Genomic DNA, 21320 nt, shown 5'->3' with positions numbered 1-21320 from the left:
TATAATTTTTCAAAAAACGAAAGAAATTTATAACTATACCAAACCTCATAAAGGTAGTTGTAACTTATCCTAAATATTTTCTTAATTCAAATTACGTGACATTCATTACAAGAACCATAGTATATAAGTCAACAATAGATGGGATGGATAATGTTATCCCAGTATTTTCTCTCTAACTAAGCTCAAAAGTATCTTGCCAATTTACTTCCAAGGTAAAATAATATAAGTAGCTGAAATATTTACTACCAAATCATATTGTTACTGTCAAAAGTCCATGTTCAGAATCATGGTCAAACTAATGGGATCTATGATGAAAACACAACGCCACCCTAGAAGGTAGACTGAGAGCCAAATTTCGCCGCTTTTGCTATATATTTAGACTCAGTTAAGATAGATCAATATCCATATCCGGCAGCTGCTATGATATCCGAGCTCAAAGCTCTATGATATGCAAGCTCAAAGAAGAATGTTCACTGTCTAGACAGACATTTGAAGAGTATGGCGAAATTGAGGAGCCGGTACCAGAAATGTTGACCGGCAACAGTTTTGCCATAGCATATAAGGGCAGAGAAATAGACAGATAATATAGACATACTCCGATCGAGTTTCAATACACTTAAAAAGTTTAGAACATCATTCAGCAAGTACTGAAACAGCTTCGGACTAAACACATTGACAGATTAGAGACATAGTTGAAACCCATTGTTTGATACTCATACCAGCTTCTTATCACTTCTTCAGGTGGGGAAAACAAGCGTAGAGATCGGCCTTGGGATGTTTAGCTTCAGCATGTTCCTTGCATTTCACCTCTGATGTAGTGCAAATAAATGTTTGCATGCAGACCTTGCACTGCAAAGTAGAACCCCGATGATCATTCACTGAAACACTTCTTGAGTAGAATTAAATGTGGAAAGATCAGTGCAATTTTATATCAAGCAAAGAATGATAAAGTCCCAAGGGGAATGTATCACATGGTTACTGCTATGTTTTCTTTTCCCTTTTACAAATTTTGCCTTATCATGCGTTGCACTTTGGACAGGCTGATAAGGGGGAGGTGAAGGAGTTTTCAGCTAGATGAAAGCAAAGGTTCTTAAGCTAAATTGCCATACCATAATTACACGACTTAAGGGATGTTTGGAGTAGCTTAATTTAAGTGCTTATAAGGAAAAAGTGTTCTTGATTTACAACGTACGCTTTTGAACGACTTAAATTAAGCCATTTAACACCAAAAGTTATAAATTTTTCCCTTAACAAACTTTGCAGGTTATTGGCAAATTCGTACATATTAAGCTTTTTCCCCAAACACTCCAATTTTAGATTTTTCTACATTCCACTTCTGTTTTCAAGTACTCCCAACTTTTCCGACAAGTAACTTACAACTTTTTCGCAATTTACTTACACCAGAAAAGCAAAAGCTATTGCAAATGCTCCCTTAGTCTACTATGGGTGTGTAAGTTTGTGTTGTTGAGCAATTGGATAAAACATTTTGAAGCTTAATTTGATTTCTTATATAAATGAATTATCATATCAGCCACCTAAACCTAATGTATCTATAATAATGAACTGCATCATATATTCATAATATGCAACGTAATCCAACTTTACTTCTGAAAGTTACTTTTATTCCTCAACTAAAACCTATTCAACCAATGCATTTTCGCATCCATATCCGGACACCTTCTACTCACTGAAATTGGTGTACTTCTGGGATTGAAATTAAGCCATTCCTTAGCTACAAAGTCATGAAATGGTAAAGCAAATAGTGTCTGTTTTCTTAACTTACCAGAATTGGACTAACTGTGAACAGCCAAAATTTGACCATGTAGGATGATGATGATCAATCATCTCCTTTACCATCGAAACTACACATCAAATATGGACTAACATGCAGCATAAATACATGTGAAAACAACCTCGATCCCTCAAAATGAATCAACAAAAAGAGAACCAAGAGCAACATAAAAAAAGCTTTTTTCTGACGATGGACGTGAATAGAATCAAATTTGATTTGCTCTACACGAAATTGTTTTATAATTTAGTTTTAGAGGTCATAAGGCATTAGAAACGGGTAAAATGCAATTTACCCCTATGTGATACGAAAAAAGACCAAAAAACCTGCTTGTGAAAAAAATTAGCAAAATACTCCTGTGTTTTGGAAAATAAAGCAAATACACCAATCTAACCCATAGATAGGGGTAATTTGCTTCATTGCTCGCAACACAAGAGAGTAATTTGCTATTTTCTTTCTCACACAATGTTTTTTACTCATTTCCATATCACAAGAGATAAATTGCATTTAACACCATTAGAAACTGTAAAATTCGCTTCAGCAGAGATCGCAATTATTAGGCGTACATCCGATAAAAGCAATTAGAGAAGTAAGAAAAATTCAATATCTGTCACATTCTTGAAAAGCTCAGTACTGAAGCAAACATTTATAGTCAGTCCTTTTCAGCAAGAAGTTCTCAAGAAACCACTGATGATTATATACAAAACATAATTTACAAGAACAGAAAACAATCATAAAAGGCATGTAAAACTGCCAGATTCAACATTATTCAGCAGAGCATTAACCCCAAAACACAACACAAGTAAACTACAAAAACTACAGGTAAGTCTACAAAAACCATAACTCTAAACTAGACTAAAAAATTTTTAAAAATAAAAACCTGGATGTTCATGGCCTTCTTGTTGGATTCAAGCTGGCTTCCTGCACAGAAAAATCAAATACACCCTCTTGATCACTTCAATTCTGGTTGCACCAAACAATTAAAAGAAGGAAAAAAAAAAAAAAAAACATTTGCACTCAAAAATTCATACAAAAATAGAGATACCCTTTGGAGCTTTGAGCTTCTCCATGTTCCTCTCGCGAGCCATCCTTGACTTCTGGCCATTGCCTCCACCCATGGCTTCTACCTGCTACTCCTTTTATTTTTTTTCCTGGATGCTCTGCCGGTCTGCCCTTCCGACCCTCAATGGTAGAGAAGCAAGGCTGAATTCTTCTATAAATAAACCGCAAAAGAAATTATTTAAAAAATTATTGTTGCAATATGGTGAGGTTTTAGGGGTATTTAATGTTGGAGAAGAGGACATATCTACGAGGAAAATGATACGCATCAGGCAGGAATTATTGACACATACTCATCATTAAACACCCACCCCCCCTGCCCATCAAAATTTAGTTGAGTTTGCGCAATTGAGATTTTATAATTATAAAATTATGACTTCGAATTCTATTAATTATAAAAATATTAAATTATTTTAATAGTAGATATATTTTTATTTTAATAGTAAATTTTAATTATATATAATTATCTGATATTGATAATTAATATATTATTATTATAACTGTTCATAATTATTAAATATAAATATGTAATATTTAAAATTGTAATCAATTTATTTAATAAAGAAAAGCTTATCGCTTTCATTTAAAAAAAAATACCCACCAAATAATAGAAATACATAATATGTGATTATTTGTTTTTGTTAATATTAATTTAGTAGAAAACATAATTAGAAAAAAATATAGAAGTTTTATAATAATTAACTATTACTTATATTTTTATTTAATTAAGAATATTAATATATACGAAATTTTGTAAGCACTATGAGTGTATATAAAATATATATATATATATATGATGTAGTAACTGAATATAATGCATATGTTATAGTTTTATATAATAATACGATATTTTAACTAAATTATAAGCTCAATCAATAAATTAGTATTTTTTATTTATTTAATGACGCACACAATTTTTCCAACTAATATAATGCTCATGGGTTGCAAATTGTATTTGTATATTTAACTTTTTATAGTAGTAAATATATATTTAAATACATAAAATATTTAATTATATATATAAATTTTCTAAGCGTAATAATAAAAAAAATTACCATACTATAATAGAAAAATACTTGCGAATCAATTTTGGATTTCCAAACAAAGACAGTAGAGGTCGAGGTCGGCTCATCCGAGAGAGCCCAAGTTGAAACCTCGAGTAGGATCGACTCCAACTCAAAAAAGTTCGAACTCGAAGTATTAGTAATACATTATATTTGACTGACCAAATTAAGACCAATGTTTCAAAATACTCGATTAACCAAAATTAAATTTTCATTTCAAGATATAAAATTTCTAATAAAATAATTCTCAAAATCGGAATGATATAATATTCATATAGAATTCGTAGTCATAACCGTCCTTCTCAATGAACCCTCCTTTCATAGTAGCAATCATAACGGTCTTGTCTTTACAGAGATTTACAGCATTTTTTCTTTTTTGCATTAGGGAGAAGCCAAATTAATCCGCACAATATCTTCTAACGCTACCTATAAATTAAAAAGATAAAATCCATAAGAAAATTATAAAATATTATTTTGAAGAAATTATTCAAGTTATTTTTGGGCAATTGTTACATTTTCTACTCCATTATATAATATATATAAGCGATATTGATCCGGCTCGAATGTGCGACCTAGATCAACGAACTCGATCGGGCCACGTCACTTCCCCAAATTTATAAATGCGGCCTGAGGATAAAACAAGCAAATTAGGCTAGTCGGGTTCGTCCCCAACGAAAACTCTCCGACGCCCAAATTAGTTGGTGGTCGAGATAGAAATATGCGATCTCAAGCTAAAAGGTCAAACGTAATAAATGTTAGTTACCTCCATTTAGTCAGATCTGCGGTATTTATAGGGTTAATATCGGACACTGTAGAGATAGCCACGTGTCACGATCCTAGGTTCCTGGTTCTAGATCGTATGGCGTGCAACCATTGTAGCCATCGGGTCGATGACTCGCCCTGCTGATCTACAGCAGAAATGTCATTTTTACCCTTAATGAAGGGTATCTTCGTCTTTCAATAATTAATCCCTCATCATATATGTATGAACTACTTTCTTAAATAATATATAATACTATTTTTATACATTTGATATATATATATGTATATATAATGAAATAAAAATTATAATAAGATTTACAAAAAAATATCCAATCCAATTTTCAAAATGCACTTAGGAGCACCCTACCCATCCAAACATGGAAAGAGGAAATCCTTTCAAGACCACTATACCTAAGTTTTCCTACTAATGGATAACCCTCTAATGTAATCAAAGGCCAAGTGCTTTTTATTTATTCATTTAAATAAAAAAAAGAAATACTAAATTGAGGCAAATTCATTTTAGTCTTCCCGACAAAAAAAATATTTAACCCAAACCAGTTGTTCCTTCCGTCAAAATCCTCATCGGAACACTATCTAACTTAATCACCGTAACTCCATCAATACATAAATAAGTCAAGTTGAATCTCCATTAGACCAGACATTATCAGTCAGCCACCGCCGTCTCATAAAACACCCACAAAGACACGAGTCCATTACCCATCACGATTTAAAAATTTTAGTAAATTAATACTATCTAACACAATTCGATAAAATCAATGCAAAAATTTAAATTTTGACCTCAGTTAACCAAAATCGTTTGAGATCATGTACACGTATGTACAGCTGGTTTTCAGTAGCTACTTTTAGTTTTAGTGGTGTAGAATCAAAGTTTGTGGTAGTGGTAGACCCTCTCATTACCTGCAAGAGGGTAGAAAATGGGATATATATGTTTGACTTTGTGGGTGGCTAATGGGACGTATATCACTCATAGCTATTCTTTACTACTTGGCTTTAATTTGGAGGGTTGGGAGTTGGTAGGTATGGCAATGAGAAGGGGCGTTTGGGTGAGATAAGCTCTTTAAAACTTTTTATAAAATATAATTTTAATTCTATAATTTAGGATTAATATTCTTGATATTGTACGAATTGATTTTCGTAATTTAGTTTTGTAATTAATTTGGTAAGATTAGTCGGTTTTGGTACTATAAATGAGTTCGTGCGGAACAAAAAATGTCACATCTCTTGAGTTATAGGACTAAAATTGCAATTTAATTAGGTGAAATGTACAATTTTACATGCAGTTGTTCGGCAAAATTGGTCAGTAAAGGACTCAAATTGCCAAAAGTTTTGAACTTAATGGATTAATTTTTGAAAATAAATTCATGCAGGACCAAAAAGAAAAAAAACATCCACCCCTTAAATTACAGGACTAAAATTATAATTTTTCCTAAATAATTTGTTTGAACCCTTTGCGAAATTACGGTTACCCCTATTTGGATTTATGGGACGACAACAGTTTGCTGTTTAAACCATACTGAGCACACATGATTCTAAAGAACAATTAATATCGTCGAATTATGTTATGAGCCTGTATATGTCTTGTGAACTTTGCGAATTTTTCACTTTGTTGGCTCGTATTAAACGTTACGAAAAGTAGCATGAGTTTATGGAAAATATGTCTGATAAGAATTGTAGCTATTTTACTATGTAATTGGTATTATATCATAAGAAAACAATATAATTAATCTAACTTTCCAAATGTATAAGTGACATTTGAAATTACTCTGATTTGTATTATGTAACTTTTTCAATAAATATAACTTTATTGAATTTATATGAAAAATCATGTGTAGTAGTATTGGTAAATTGTAAATATTAATTGAACATTACATTTTATTTTGCAAAAATTATTATGAATAGTTTGTGCCAAAAAATGGTCAATAGAGAACATCGTGACATTAGAAGTACTATTATTTTCTAAAAGTTAGATGTGTACATCAAAATAGTAATACGTTCGGATAACAAAAAATAATTTTTCAAGATACTCTAAAGAGAATATAAAAAATGAGACTTTCCGTCCGATAAGTAAGATCATTTATAATTTTACTTTTTTTTTTTGCTTTTGATAAGAACCGAAAGAACTTTTGTTACTATCAAATTCAGAACCGGCACGTCTTAAGACAACAAATGAGGTAGAGAACATAAGCAGCATGATGTGGTTGTGATTTTAACGAGAAGATGAAACGAGAATTTTACCTACAATACAATTGCGTACTAGGTGAAAACACGCGATTTACGAGAGGGTTTCTTGATATGTATGAGAGGTCAGAATCGACGAATAGTAGTCCCTTATAAGAAATAATATTTTGAGTATTTATAATAGTATTAAAAATTATGTAGTGTGGTAAAGTGTATGTGTTTATTGTATATTTGCATGTAAAAAATTATTTTTCTGCCCTTATAAATAAATAAATATTACGAACATATACATCACAACACAACACGGTGCACTAGAGAAAGTTGTAGCAGCTGGAGTACTCGATGACCCTTCGAATCAGCGATGTTGCTAAGAGGAACTGATGCACAGTGCAGTTTGCCGCAAGATGCCTCGGCCAAGACTCGGCAGAGACCATCGGAATTGGCCTAGGCCAAGACTCGGTAGAGACCATCGGAATTTGACGTCACGCCCCATGGAATATCGACTAAAGCCCAACATTGCCGTGCAAAATCACACCGTAAGAAAATATGTTCTTAAACAACTTGCATGATTGCCAATTTTTTATTTATTAATTAGTTATAACAACTTGATTTATATTTTTCTATAATATATAAGAATATATAATATAAAATAATATTGCAATTAAAATATAAAAAATTCTAAAAAGATAAAAAGTTAGTTGGTGAAACGAAAACGACAAAGAAATAAAAGAAGAAAAATGACAGACCGACGACATTAAAAAGGGTTTAATTTCGTAGTTATAAATTATTTATTCTTTTTTTTATGAGAAATATGACGTATTAATTTGTAGTATCTTCCCGATTGATAGTAGATATTGAGTTTTTTTAGTGAATTAATTAAAATTATAGCATAAATTTATTGTATTATATATTATATTTTCAATTCAATTTTGTTAATATCATATATATTAATTGTCAATAATTCAAATTTGTGATATAATTTTAACTAATTCACTATAAGATTTATATTCACTGTGAATCGATGAGATATTACAAATTAATACAATATATAATGTAAATGTGTTTGTTAATATATATGGCCCAAACAAGACCCAAACCACTTAAGCCCACCTGGAGGCCCATCTAAGCTATCCGACGGGTTGACCCATTAACCCATTGACCCGACCCAAATTTGACCTTATATATTATATATCTTGTCTAAAACTAAATTTGATTGTATTTCCTTCTCACACCCTAAAATCGCCGTCTGCTCTCTTCTACCTCATATCTCCACTGATTCTGCAAATCTCTCATTCTTCCATGGAAATGGAAGCTTTCCCAAAACCAAGATGATGGTTTTGGAGAAAGTTTCCAATGACTCATTTTTGCCGTTGATTCTCTACACCTATAAAAAGGCTCGTGACCCGTTTGAGAGATATATAACTTGAATCTCTCATATTCTCATCGCAATCGGTTCTAAGTGAACTAGTCATCCTTTGTGGGTCTTTGTGACATAAAGTTTTTAAGTGATTTCTTGAGGTTTCCCGTCGGGTTTCTTGGTGGTGGTGCAACCATGGTCTAAGATTTGGACAACTGATCTTGTATGACCGAAATTTGGCTTTCCTGAGCTTCATTCGTTAAGAATCTGTTTTATTATAATTTGATTTGTTCATTCTATTATAAGTTGTAATATCGGTTTATATTTTAAGGAGTTTTGTACTCCATATCGTTGTGATAGTTGATTAGGATCTTGAGGTTGCTACTCTACAATGTTTGCGAGATTTGAGTCCCATTAAATATGTGGGTATTTGTCTCACTTTATACAAATTATTGTAATTTAATTATCGTTGTTATATTGATATATTTGTGAATTTAGTTATTATTTTGTATATCGAAACGAATTATTGTAATTTATTTATCGCTATCTATATCAAAATTTTGAATAATATTTATAATAAATAATTATATTTTTTTAATTAATAAAATTTTAAATTTAATTATAATTAAAAATATTTAAGTTTATAAATAAATAATTATAATATATAATATTAATAATATATATAATATTTATTTCAAACAAACAAGTAAAAAATAATCAAGGCTGTCAAGCCTTGACAGTAAAAAAAAAAAAAAAAAAGCATAAATTAAATCTACTCATGGACAGCTTCCACGACTTCGCGTCGTGTCTGCGACTTGGCTTCTTTTTTAATAATTTTTTTTTTCCAAATAGTGGACAGTATCCAGAACTTGATACATCTGTATTATATATATTATTTTAGGTATATTTTTATTATTTTATAATAATATTAAAATAATTAAACCAAAAGTTTGATCACAACAGTCGTAAACTTATGCAGTTGAACTTGATGTGTACATAATACAACATGAACAGAATAGAAAACTGGTTAAAGCAAAATCACGGTTTCCCACACCTTCAAACACGGAAATTAAACAACAGACTTCATAGCAGTGTTTTCACTCCATTCGGATGATGCAACGAAGGCCTTCACCTTTCAGCATCAGTTCAAAAGCCTTGTTAATCTCAGCAAAAGGGACTTCATGAGTTATAAACTTCTCCAGTTCAAGTTCCTGAACATCAAATAAAAACGAGTCATATCATGAAGAAATCATGCTTTCTGGCTGCCAGAGGAGTTTGAATGCTAACCTTCTTCATGTACATTTCCACAACCGATGGAAGATCAGACCGCGGTTTATAGTTCCCGAAGAAAGTACCCTTTAGAGTCCTCTCATTCAAAAAATTCATTGGATGAGTCTTGAAGACGGCATCCTTATGAGGGACACCGACAAGAACAGCAATACCCCATCCCTATCACAAATGTTTTAGCAGTAATTAGCAAAGTAGAATGAATCAAATATCTTGTACAACAACTGATCATTTGGGAGTATGAGAAGTTTTCAGGAGTTCAAATGTTGAAGTTGGAGATATGGTAACATACATCATGAACACATTCAAATGCAGAGATCATGGCATTGATGTTTCCAGTACATTCGATGCTTCGATCCACTCCTCCATCAGTCATCTCAGCTATGACCTATAGTACGTACAAATTTTGACACGAAAACTGTTAATTACCGCACATACTACAGAAGAATGATGGATATAAAGTTATTGATAGATGCACCAACCTCTTGAACTGGCTTGTTATAGTCTTTTGGATTTACGAATTCAGTCACACCAAATTTCTTTGCTGCATGCATAAAACAGCAACACTCAGCAAATGTATGATACAGTTTCTTGTGTCTACTGATAGATAGATGTTAATCAAGAATTATGACGATGCCTTATCAACTTATTGTATACCTTCTTCAAATCTGGCAGAGTTCAAGTCCACACCAATTATTCTTGAAGCACCAGCCAATCTGGCTCCTTCTACAGCCTGAAAATGACCAGAAAAAATGGAGAAAAATTATTCACTTCATTGTTTCTTTCCTTTTGTCACAGATCTGCAAAACAAATGAAAATGATGATTCAACTTGGAACATACACCAAGGCCAACGGCTCCAAGTCCGAAAACAGCCACCGATGAACCCTTTGTTGGTTTGGCAACATTCAACGTAGCACCAAGGCCTATAACAAAAAAGCAGCCAAAACTAGTCCATCAGAAACGATTCATCAAGAAAGTTAAAAAAGCAACCCGATTATCTTACAAGTTTACCTGTGGAAATCCCACAGCTTAACACACAAACTTTATCCAGAGGAGCAAGAGGATTGATTTTGGCAACACAACCAACATGAACCACAGTGTATTCACTAAATGTGGATGTGCCAACAAAATGGTAAATAGGCTTTCCATTGATCGAAAATCTTGTTTTCTCGTCATTGATCATCACTCCCCTCTCAGTATTGATCCTGAGAAGGCTACACATATTGCTCTCTTCAGATTTGCAGTGAGCACATTGCCTGCATTCCCCTGTGAACACTGGGAGAACGTGATCGCCCGGAACGAGTTCGGTCACTCCTTCTCCTACGCTCTCCACGATCCTACAGCCCATTACCCCATAATCAAGATATAAATTCTTCCATCTTTTAGCCCTCAAACATAAAAAAACTTATATGATGAATGATTGACTAAAACATGGAATAAGTTAACACAAAGAGTGAGTTAACAACATACCCTGCTGCTTCGTGTCCAAGAATTCGAGGAAAGACAGAATCTTGAGCCTAAAAAGATCAAGAACATAACAGTAAACCCTCATGACTTCTACTCTAATTCTTTTACGTCTAGAAGCAAAAATATAGTAGGTTCTTGATTAATAGCTCACCTTGGCTTCCCAGAAGTAGACATCAGTATGGCAAAGGGAGGTGAAGAGAATCTTCAATCGGACCTCCATTTTCTGCGGCGGCGCCACCTCCACCTCCTCAATAACCAGTGGCTTCCCGGGCTCCCATGCAACAGCAGCTTTAATCCACAAAAACCAAAAACAGAAAAACTAATCAGCCCATCAATTTACACAAGAAATGCAACTCATTCACTGCAGTAGAACCCATTATTAATTAGATCGTGTAGAAATTGAAACAATTAATAACCAACATGTTTTTAACTAAAGGGTCTCAAAAATCAAACCTTTGCATTTTATGACCTGACCGGCGGTGCTCGACATCTGGAATTAGAGTTCTTGATCTAAGATGTAGCAGTATTTGGTTGGAAACAGTGAGCAGAGGTTGTTGATACGTTGTAGAGTAGTTTGATGAGTTGCAACTTTCAAGTGAGGCTATTTATAAGGAAATCGAGTAGGCAAAATGGAATCAGGGTATGCATCTGATTGGTGTTTGAAGTCAGCGTACAGGGCGTATTTGCATTTGACATCGCGCGACGAATACGAGAGGCTACGCCTGTATTCAGTCCCTGGTTGGTTCCTACAAAACTCGCCTCTGGTTTTGGCTGTTTGTTTTCCACTGTTCTTACTCAAAAGCACAAGTTGATGAATTTTCCATTTCAATATCAGCCCAACACTAAATTTGATATCAGAACAAGAGTATTTACTAAACAAAAATATAAATTATTTAAATTTTAAAATTAAATATATAAACGATAATAATCTAAATAAATTTTATAATAATTAATAAATATATAAAGGCAAAAGTATATTGAAAATAAAAATAAATTGAAATTATATTACTAATTAGATTTATTTGGAAAATGAGTGAATCATTTGGATGAAGATAAACAACGATACACTTATTCAATAAAAATCAGAAATGGAAAATAATTTTAAGTTGCCAAAAAAAAAAAAGTATGACTAGATATAAAAAAAGAAAATTTTAATTATATTACTTAATTTATCCAAAAAATAAAGCAGATGAATTTTTGGATAAAGATAAACTTGTTAGAAATTATAATATGTCAAGGCAGTGTTTTGATATCTGAGCGTTTGAATAAAATAGATTTAATATTTTGGACTATCCAGTTAGCATCACAATAACCCTTTAGAACTGCAGGGAACCTGCCGTAATGTATGACTAGTAATGTTATGCCATTAAGGTACATAAGCACTCTATCCAATGCTCGCTAATGGGTTCCATCATGAGAACTATTGTATCTAAAAAGCTTCGAGATAGAGAAAGATATATCTGGTTTCGAGTCATTAGTTAAAAATATGACAAACTCCTAATGATTTGCCCTTAATTGAGAAATCGACACACCACTTTCATTCTTGAACAGTGCCACCGAAGGATTATGTGGCGTCTTTGCACTTTTACATTCTTTATAGCCAAAATTTCTCAATTATCTTCTCAACATAGTGAGATTGAGAATAGCTATACCATAAGTTGACCCAATCAACTTGATGCCAAGAATTACATTTGCCTCACCCATATCCTTCATGTCAAACTTATGTTTCAAGAATTACTTGGCTTCGATAATTATTTCTAAGTTCGATCCTATTGACAGAATATCATCTACATACAAACATAGAATTATACAATCATCTCCTTTGACTTTACAGTAGATACATTTATCACTCTTATTAACACTAAAGCCAAAAGACATAATTGTTTTATACCTTTCATGCCATTGTTTGGGTGTTTATTTTAGCTTATAAACTTTTTTCTCATTTTCATCAGTTTTTCCTCCTCGAGTTCACCATATAGAAAATGAGTTGACGACACCCACCCCCAATCCTTGCTACCGCCACCCCGAGCAAATGGGTTGACGACACTTGCCGTCACCTAGTTTTTTTTAAAACTTTAAAGTTTCTAAAATATTTAGAAAATTGATTTAATTTTTTTTAAATTCAAAAAGATAACTAAAATAACTTATAAGTATTTATTTTAAATACATATAATGGTAATTTAAAATTAATTAATAGTATATAATTATTATAATTGATTAACATTATATTCATAAAGATAGTAAAATTGAAAAGTAAATTTTAGGATATTAATCTTTCCTATTGTGTTTTTAATTTAACTTTTCAAGTTAAACCTATTTTTTTTATACTTTATTGGTATTTTGATATTTAACTAAATATATTTAAGAGCAAATTAATTATTTTCTTTAAGAGGGAGAAAAATTAATCCAAAAAAATGTACTAAAAACAAGGTTAAAATAAGTGAATTTGACCATGGTTCTTTCAAACACATCATATGGGCATTTTAGCGTGTAGGAACAAAAAGGGGTTAAAACACTCCAAAAATCATGTCCTATGCAATTTCCATAAATATATATAAAAAAAATTATGGTACGAAATGAAAAGAAAAAAATTCGTAGGAAGAAAAAAAAATGTGAAGGTGAGAGAAGAAAAATAAATTATAATTTGAATTTATTAAAAATATAAAAATTTGTGAGAAAACAAAAGATGAAGAAGTAAGCTAGAAGCGAAAAATAACATCCTCCCTCCACCTCCTCCTCGCCATCGCCATTCCCCCTTCATTCCCTGCCCTGCTTTTAACATCTAATTGTATATTTATTTAAATTAAATAAAATATACACTATTGATCTACTAATTAGATTTTTGACTGTAAATTCAAATTAGATTAAATGATTTTTAAATAAGATAATAAATATAATTTTATGATGAAATATTATAAAAAAGTAAAGAAAAACACGTGAAGTATATAAAATCGCGTACGTAGTAAATTACTCTATTTTGAAAAAGGCGCGAAAGTGACTTACTTTTTTTTTTCAAAGAAAAATAATTACTCATTTAGAATATGACACAAAATAACTTATATTAAATTTTATATAAATTTAGTACAGTGTCATAAAATCTTTGGTTTTTATATTGGGACAGTAGAAATCTATATACGTTTTTCCATAAGATAGCAATACTGAGTGACGAAGTTTCTAATGTTTTGAAGTGTAATTTATCCATTAACGAATTAAAGGTACCTTCGCATATTTACATCGCACTGTCTTCCTATAAAAGTCTTTAACGGGTAACTTTGTGTGGAAGGAGAAGCACAAATTGTAGCAGCAGATCAGTGAAAGACAGGGCAATCTTCAACTTGTATTCCAGGCGCAGTTGGGCACTTAGCTAATGGGCAGTGATCATCCACCGCCAGCCCCCACCACCTCGGGCCCCGGATGCCGTTATATTGTAAGGTAAAATAGCACAGGGTGCCCATGAATGCGACCCCGGCATCCAGGCCTGCCGATAGAATGTAATTGTGCCTAACCCACCAATGCTTAAATCTCCGGTACACGTACAAGTTGAAGAACAGTCCCACGCTGAACCAGCACATGTAGTTCACGGCCTTGGCCACGGGCATCGCACCGGCTCCTGAGATAAGGATTGGGACGTTGATCAGCCGAATCCACTTCTTCTCAGGATATTTGCGTGAGAAGTACCACACAGGCACGGGTGCAATGGCGCCGAAGAGGAAGAAGTAGTTCATTCCCGGGTACAATCCGAGTTTCCCAAACATGCGTAGGGGTCCGACAACGCCCCAGATTATGGAAGCATTGTAGAAGACATCGTCCCCAGGGCACGTCCAGGGGCTCCCGTCAGGCAATTTTGATGGATTGCAGATGTTTTCTATGCTTGTGAGCAGCCACCAAGCTGAGCCGAAGTACACCAAGGAACTGACTAATGTTCCCACTAGCTTCATTCAAGAATCGACGTATCTTATTGCATTAGTTTTCAGAATGTTGGTCAAGAAAATAGTAGTAAGTGTTTAGGAGGTTTACCTGAACCAGGAACATGGATTTTGGAGGGATTTTCATGTAATGGCCTAGCTTGAAATCCGAAAGAAATGTAATGGCCTGTGCCATGCTTATGGTGCTATAAGTTTTGAAGGCTACATTGGCTAGAGGTTTGCCAGGATACATGTAGCCAATAATCATCTCAGAGACGACATTTAATCCTATTTGCTGAAGAAAGACATCAGAATATTACTAGAATATTGCAATAAGCGGGCTTGATCGAACCTGAAACAAATCATACCTGGTTGGTTGTGGCTGTAATGACACCGGCAGGCAGAGTGAAAATGAAAGCCAAAGCCATTGCTAAAATGACACCCCAGTAAGGGAGCTGTAATTGCCTTCCGAACCCTTCACAGGAAAACAACGACATCGCAATTACCAAAAGGAGGAGAGCGTGGAACCACCACTGAGGAACAGGATCATAGTTTTTTCTCATCAATCTTGTGTGCACATCTCCAAACTTGTCCTGAAATGACTTCTTTGTTTGCTGCCAAATTGTTCTGCAATTTCAAGACTTGTCAAAGATTTAATCCAAATTAGTCTAAACCCTCTGTATCCATTTGAATCAAATGTAGAACATACGATACCTTCCGTGAAAGAGCGCTACATGTGAAACGGTTGCAGCCAAAGTCGCGAAGCTTATTCCATAGGCCAACACGAAAAATATGCTGAGATTAACCTTGCTGTAATTATCATACCCCTGATTATTGAACTCAAACGTTCTCTCAGTTAGAATTGCTGATATGTTGTATTTTGCTCCATTTGCATCAAACACATGGGCAGAAATGATAGGAAACCGCTTAGCGTTGTAAAAGTTGTTCCAATAGGCAATTGGCGTCACGACATAAAGAACCAACACGAAACCTACCAACATGTTGATGATAGCAAATCCAGGAGTCGCCAGGGGGCTGCCCAGAAATCCTGCTACGGTGGCCCAATCGAATGCGAATGAGCCGACTCCTAGGCCATAAATCCCGGATCCTATTTGCTGGGCCGTTACAGAATCTTTCCATATCCAACACACAAAGGAGAGAGCTGTGATAGATGGGAAAAGATAGTTGGGGACTATATAGTAAGAGAAGCTGGAAACCAGGACGATGATGAAAAACTGCAGCCTTGTGAGGCCTCCTTTTCGTCTAACTTCAACCTCATGCAATGCTCTGAAGAGAGAAACTTGAACAAGATTGATAGGCCACCACATGTAGGGCGAATCAACGAGGAATTTCCTGAAAATACCTGCCCAGCCATACCCAAGCATCTGACCAGCAAAAAGTTGAAATTTTTTACTTAGGAAATTAAATGCAAACAAACAAATCCATTTCAATTACTAAGCAAGAACAGTAAATCTTTGCCTGTGTACTATGTGTTAGTAACATTGCAGCCACGGGGTTAAGTCGACGATGGTAAAACGCCTTGACAATGGTAATAATATTGACAGCATAGACGGAATTTGATCCCGTGTTGGCAAATATAGTGATAAGGCAATGCTCCTTTATGCTGAAGGGGCCTGGATTCAATGAGAATGTCCATTTTGTTCCAGGGATACGTATTTCTTTTCTTGGCAGAGACACGGCCATAAGCTTTCCTAAGGGAAGGACTAGAATTTGCGCTGAAACCGACGTTACAGAGAGCGCATTTTGGCGATAACCAAAGAATTGGTTTAAGAATCCTAAAGTTGCACAAGATATTATTCCTAGAACCCATGTCCGAAATGTCAAACATGGAAGCGTAGGGTCGTCCGTTATCGGTACCGTTAGCCGGACTTCCTCAATGGGAGAATCATTCACCTCATCTGCAGAGAAATTAACATGTCCCGGTTCATTACAAAACTGGAAAACATACATACGTACTCGAAATATACCGTTGGTTTCTTGAACTACGTAAAACACAATTGGAATAACTGACCTAGTGCTTCAAGTGTAGCATTTCCTGAGACAGCAGGTTTCGTGGGCTCGTACGAATCAGGCATCGTAGCGCTGCTGTCTGAAGGCTCCATATCACGAAAAGCAATACGTGCTAAACTGATGAAGTGAAACAAATGCTGCAAGGCTCTGATATGCTTTCTTGATCTTTATACTCGTCTTTCGACTCTTTCCTTAGCTTCGTACGTTGGCCTGAAGTGGTTTGGAGTTGGCAGAAATTGATAATGAGGTGATATTCATGACAACAAGAAGGTGGTGAGAAGAAAATGCTGAAAACCCATTCTTATAGAATGAGGTCACACCTAGCCGTTACCAACCAAAAACTTTTTGTTTGTTTATGTAAGAAAAGAGAATGAACTTGTCAGCTGCTCGTGCCCGGAGTTCAAATAATGTAGATGTTTCAAGATTCCTGATTGTGAACTTGCCCCAGGGTCTACCAAAAGAGTTTCCTAACTGCCCGTTTTATTTATTTCTGGTACAGCACAGTAAGTGCAGAAAGCATGATCTTGTCAGATTATAGCAATATGTGTAAGAAAATCACCATCTATTATTTACAAATTGATGCCATGATATCAATAACAGTCATTTGTGACTACCTTTCTTTTTGTTATTAGTATAGATATAAGAGAGACAAAGGTTTTAAAATAGTACTATGAGGAAACTATAGAAAAGATGGATTTTTAGTTATGGTTAAACATGTACGACCGCCAAACGATTATTGATAATTATTTCTGCAAACAAGGTCAAATATAAGTTACAACTAAAATCATAGTAAATATTTCGACCTCATGTATGGCGAATGTTGACAAATTTTTATCGAAATTTAAGTTTTTATGTCGATTTTAGTGCTAAAATTTACAATAATTTTTAAGTTGCAATGATTTATACTATAGGTAATAATGTTTTTTTTTAAGTAGTGGGAGAACACAGCATTAGAATGACTTACCCGAAAATTAAACTTGGCAATTATTATTGTATTAAAAGATACATATATGTTACGGCAAGAAATTAGTATAATTACTTTCCTACATTGTTATTAATTAAATAAACACATATGGAGCTAAAACTGTAATCCGTAGTGTTTGTCTTCAGTTCTTCTCAATTAAAATTTGTAGGGTAATTACACTCTTCTTTTATGAGATTCTGTGTGATTACATTTAAATTTTTTGTGATTTGAAAAATTACATTTAATGCCTTTAAAGTTTGCTTTTGTCTAACAAATAAGTTCCTCTGTTAGTCAAAATTTATCGAATTTGCTTATATTAACCAAAAATCAGAAAAAAAGAAAAAAAAACTCTATATTTATCTTTGATTGGCTTATTGCGGATATATTCAGGTCAAATAAATATTTTTATGATCAAATTATTTTCGTACGTTTTCATGCATTGATGCTATGCAGAGGTATATTTTCAGTGTTATAAAGGTAGTTTAGTCGAAAAAAATTATTTGACGTGCTATACGTAAGTCAATCGAGGGTAAATATCAATTTTCATTCAGTTTTTATTGTAGTATCAATAAATTCAGTGAATTTTGACCAATGGAGAAACTTATTTGATAGTTGGAAGCAAGCCTAAAAAACGCTAAATATAATTTTTCAAATTGTAAAAAATTTATGCATAATACATCAAACTTCGCATAAAGGGAGTGTAATTATCCCAAATTAATATTGACAGAGCGATTGTAACTCTACGTAGCCTCTTTTGTTTTCTAGTTTCTGTTTGATTCAAAAGAGACAAACATGCATGTCTAAGACTATGTTCCACTTTACGAAGAATAAATAAATAAAGAATATAATTCATGTCATCATCATCATATGCTGTAATTTTAGCTATATATAAACGAATGAACTACATTAATTCACAATCTTTTTATAAAATATAGGGTAAATACTATAGTTGATCTGCTAAGTTTTAATTTAAAATTATTTTAGTTTCACTATAAAAAAAATATGGGATTTGGGGTGGATAATGCTACTATTTCAAAAATGGTTCATAGTTGAAACGGGTCATTGAAACTCTTGAGAAATAGAATTAGTTTGCTGAAGTTAGGATCCTATTAAATTTCATCATTTATTTTTTGGGATGGCAAGATCGTTACTAGAATTGTTCCAGAGTTAGTGTTATAAGTTGTTTTCCTACGACCGTGCCAATTTTGGAACGGTAACATATTGTAACACAGTTTGAATGGTTGCACAAACATTGGAACGGCCCACCAATTGCACATAGTTACCGTTCTAAAATGAGGTCCAACGTCCGTTGAAAAATAGACAGTTAAAAAAACCATTCCAAAGTGAGGTACAATTTGAGACGGTTAAGTACTTAGAAAAACTTGTATTACAATGTCCGCTCCTAAATATAGTATTTGTGGAAAAATTGTATGTGTTCCAAGAACCGTTCCAAAGTGAGTTACAATTTATCACGGTCTTGATAGATAGAACATGTGGTATTACAATAACCGTTCCAACAACGTTACAACTTTGTCGTCCCTACACATGTTCCAAGACCCGTTCTTAAATGTGTTGCAACGACTATATTTATAAGGCTTATTTTTGGAGTTCCAAACACCATTTCAATGCCCGTTCCAAATTTTCCTATATATATGTTACTTTCGTTTCATTTAGCCTCATTTATAAAATTTTATACTTTTTTCCACTAGGAACAATTTTTTTTTTTACAATTACCGTTCCACCACACCAGTTCCAACCTGTACGGTACATTGGTGAAATTTTAATTTGGAACAATTTTTTTTCAATTTTACCATTCCAATACATGTTCCACTCCTACCAAAAAAAAGGAGGGAAATTCATTCATTGTATCGGTTTTTTCAATTTGTCCGTTTTAAGATGAGTTCCAACATAATTTTATTTGACGCCTCTTGCAAAAAAAAAAAAAAAAAAAGAAGCGGGAAAAATAAAACTTGGAACGGTTATATATTAAATAACCTTTCCTAATTATATTTTTTAAAAAATCATTCCTAACTATATTCTGTTATCGTTTCTAATTATAAATTATCATTAACTGCTCCGAATGTTGTTGATAACCGTTCGAAAATGTGTATAGAAAACCTCTAGTGTACGTTTCAATTAAGATATCACAACATGCACTATTCCAAACTTAAAGACGTATAAGATTATATTTATCTGATTATGTCTGGCAATCTGATTTAAAAATCACATAGTCTGATTGAAGGTTGCACCATTTTGAACCTCACTGATCATGAATTAGACACGATATCTCGGTATCCGTATGACAAAAAACATCCAAAGTTTCATCGAATGTAGTCTTTTCTTGATTTAATCATATGTAACAGTCTCATCAAAATTTTAATGGTTTGATTAAGCGATATAGTATAACAGTCTAACATGCTAGTTACATCTATATAAGACTAACAATTTCGAATATGCAAATGTACATGGCCTTATGAACATATATCAATTTCACGAAAAAAATTATATGTTTTAATGGTCTTAATTGATTTATGGTCTATTTTTATTTGATCATTAATATGTTCAGGAACGATTTTTCCTTCATTATTAATTTTTTTCGATAAAATAAAATATATATTTGGCACTTAAAATTGGAGCAGTTTATTAAATACAGGAACGGTTATTTAAATGCCCTCTTAAACGGCGTCGTCTTCAGATGTAGGAATGGTTTTTGGAACTGTTATTTTAATACATGAACGTTTCAAAATGAGTCTAAAATGTGACCAATCAACACTAGATAAAATGATATCGTATTATTTACTTAGGAATGGTTTCTTAATACCTGACCTTTCCAAGACCATTCCAAAATTTTAGTATATAAGTGACATTTAGTAGGTTTTTTACCTCCTTTTCTCTCCCGGGCGCTTCCTTTCTACTCCCCGTTGCCAACCTCCATTGTGGATGGCCGCCATACGCTGCTTCCGTCCGCTAGCCTCCATCGTTGTCGCCAGCCTCGTCATTTTTAAAGGTTAGTTTTCTTGTTATTGTTTTATTATTATTTTTTTATTTTTGGTTACTTTTTGGTAAATATTTGTGATAATAGATGTGAAAATATATGTTAACATATATTTTTATTTTTTTCTTATTTCAGAAATAATATGTGTAGATATATGTGAATTTTTTTTGGAAAAACATTTGGGAAAATGTTTTGCCAGAGTAGTTTCTAAAAATATATGTGAAAATAATCAATGTGTAATTTAAAAAAAATATATATTTTATGTAATTAATGTGTAATTTTTTGTAATTAGTGTGTAATTTTTTGTTATTATTTCTGTAATTTTATGTAATTATTGTGTATTTTTTTATAGTTTGAGTGTAATTTTTTGAAATTAATTCTGTAATCTTCTGTAATTATTCAGTAATATTATGTAATTATTGTATATGTGATTACAATTA

The 21320-nt window shown here is 33.1% G+C and overlaps 3 protein-coding genes across 3 annotated transcripts; all 3 read right to left on the bottom strand.

The window, feature by feature from the left end:
• LOC105155590 (uncharacterized protein At2g23090-like) lies at positions 531-3043 on the bottom strand. The gene is made up of 3 exons (XM_011071484.2): positions 2835-3043; positions 2670-2710; positions 531-849 (listed from the first exon to the last, which is right to left on the bottom strand). The coding sequence occupies exons 1-3, from the start codon at positions 2905-2907 to the stop codon at positions 730-732; spliced, it is 234 nt and encodes a 77-aa protein (XP_011069786.1). The 5' UTR covers positions 2908-3043; the 3' UTR covers positions 531-729.
• LOC105155589 (alcohol dehydrogenase 3) lies at positions 9180-11597 on the bottom strand. Its single transcript, XM_011071483.2, has 10 exons — positions 11439-11597; positions 11137-11273; positions 10989-11035; positions 10530-10855; positions 10359-10441; positions 10175-10250; positions 10000-10061; positions 9810-9905; positions 9518-9679; positions 9180-9441 (listed from the first exon to the last, which is right to left on the bottom strand). The coding sequence occupies exons 1-10, from the start codon at positions 11473-11475 to the stop codon at positions 9328-9330; spliced, it is 1140 nt and encodes a 379-aa protein (XP_011069785.1). The 5' UTR covers positions 11476-11597; the 3' UTR covers positions 9180-9327.
• Positions 14106-17176, bottom strand: LOC105155588 (oligopeptide transporter 5-like). Its single transcript, XM_011071482.2, has 6 exons — positions 16923-17176; positions 16370-16809; positions 15605-16275; positions 15259-15517; positions 15003-15185; positions 14106-14917 (listed from the first exon to the last, which is right to left on the bottom strand). The coding sequence occupies exons 1-6, from the start codon at positions 17011-17013 to the stop codon at positions 14294-14296; spliced, it is 2268 nt and encodes a 755-aa protein (XP_011069784.1). The 5' UTR covers positions 17014-17176; the 3' UTR covers positions 14106-14293.

This window comes from Sesamum indicum, linkage group LG2 (genome assembly GCF_000512975.1).
Source record: "Sesamum indicum cultivar Zhongzhi No. 13 linkage group LG2, S_indicum_v1.0, whole genome shotgun sequence".
NCBI lineage: Eukaryota > Viridiplantae > Streptophyta > Magnoliopsida > Lamiales > Pedaliaceae > Sesamum > Sesamum indicum.
Note: the sequence above shows the minus strand (reverse complement) of the source record. Positions and strands in the feature narration are given on the sequence as shown.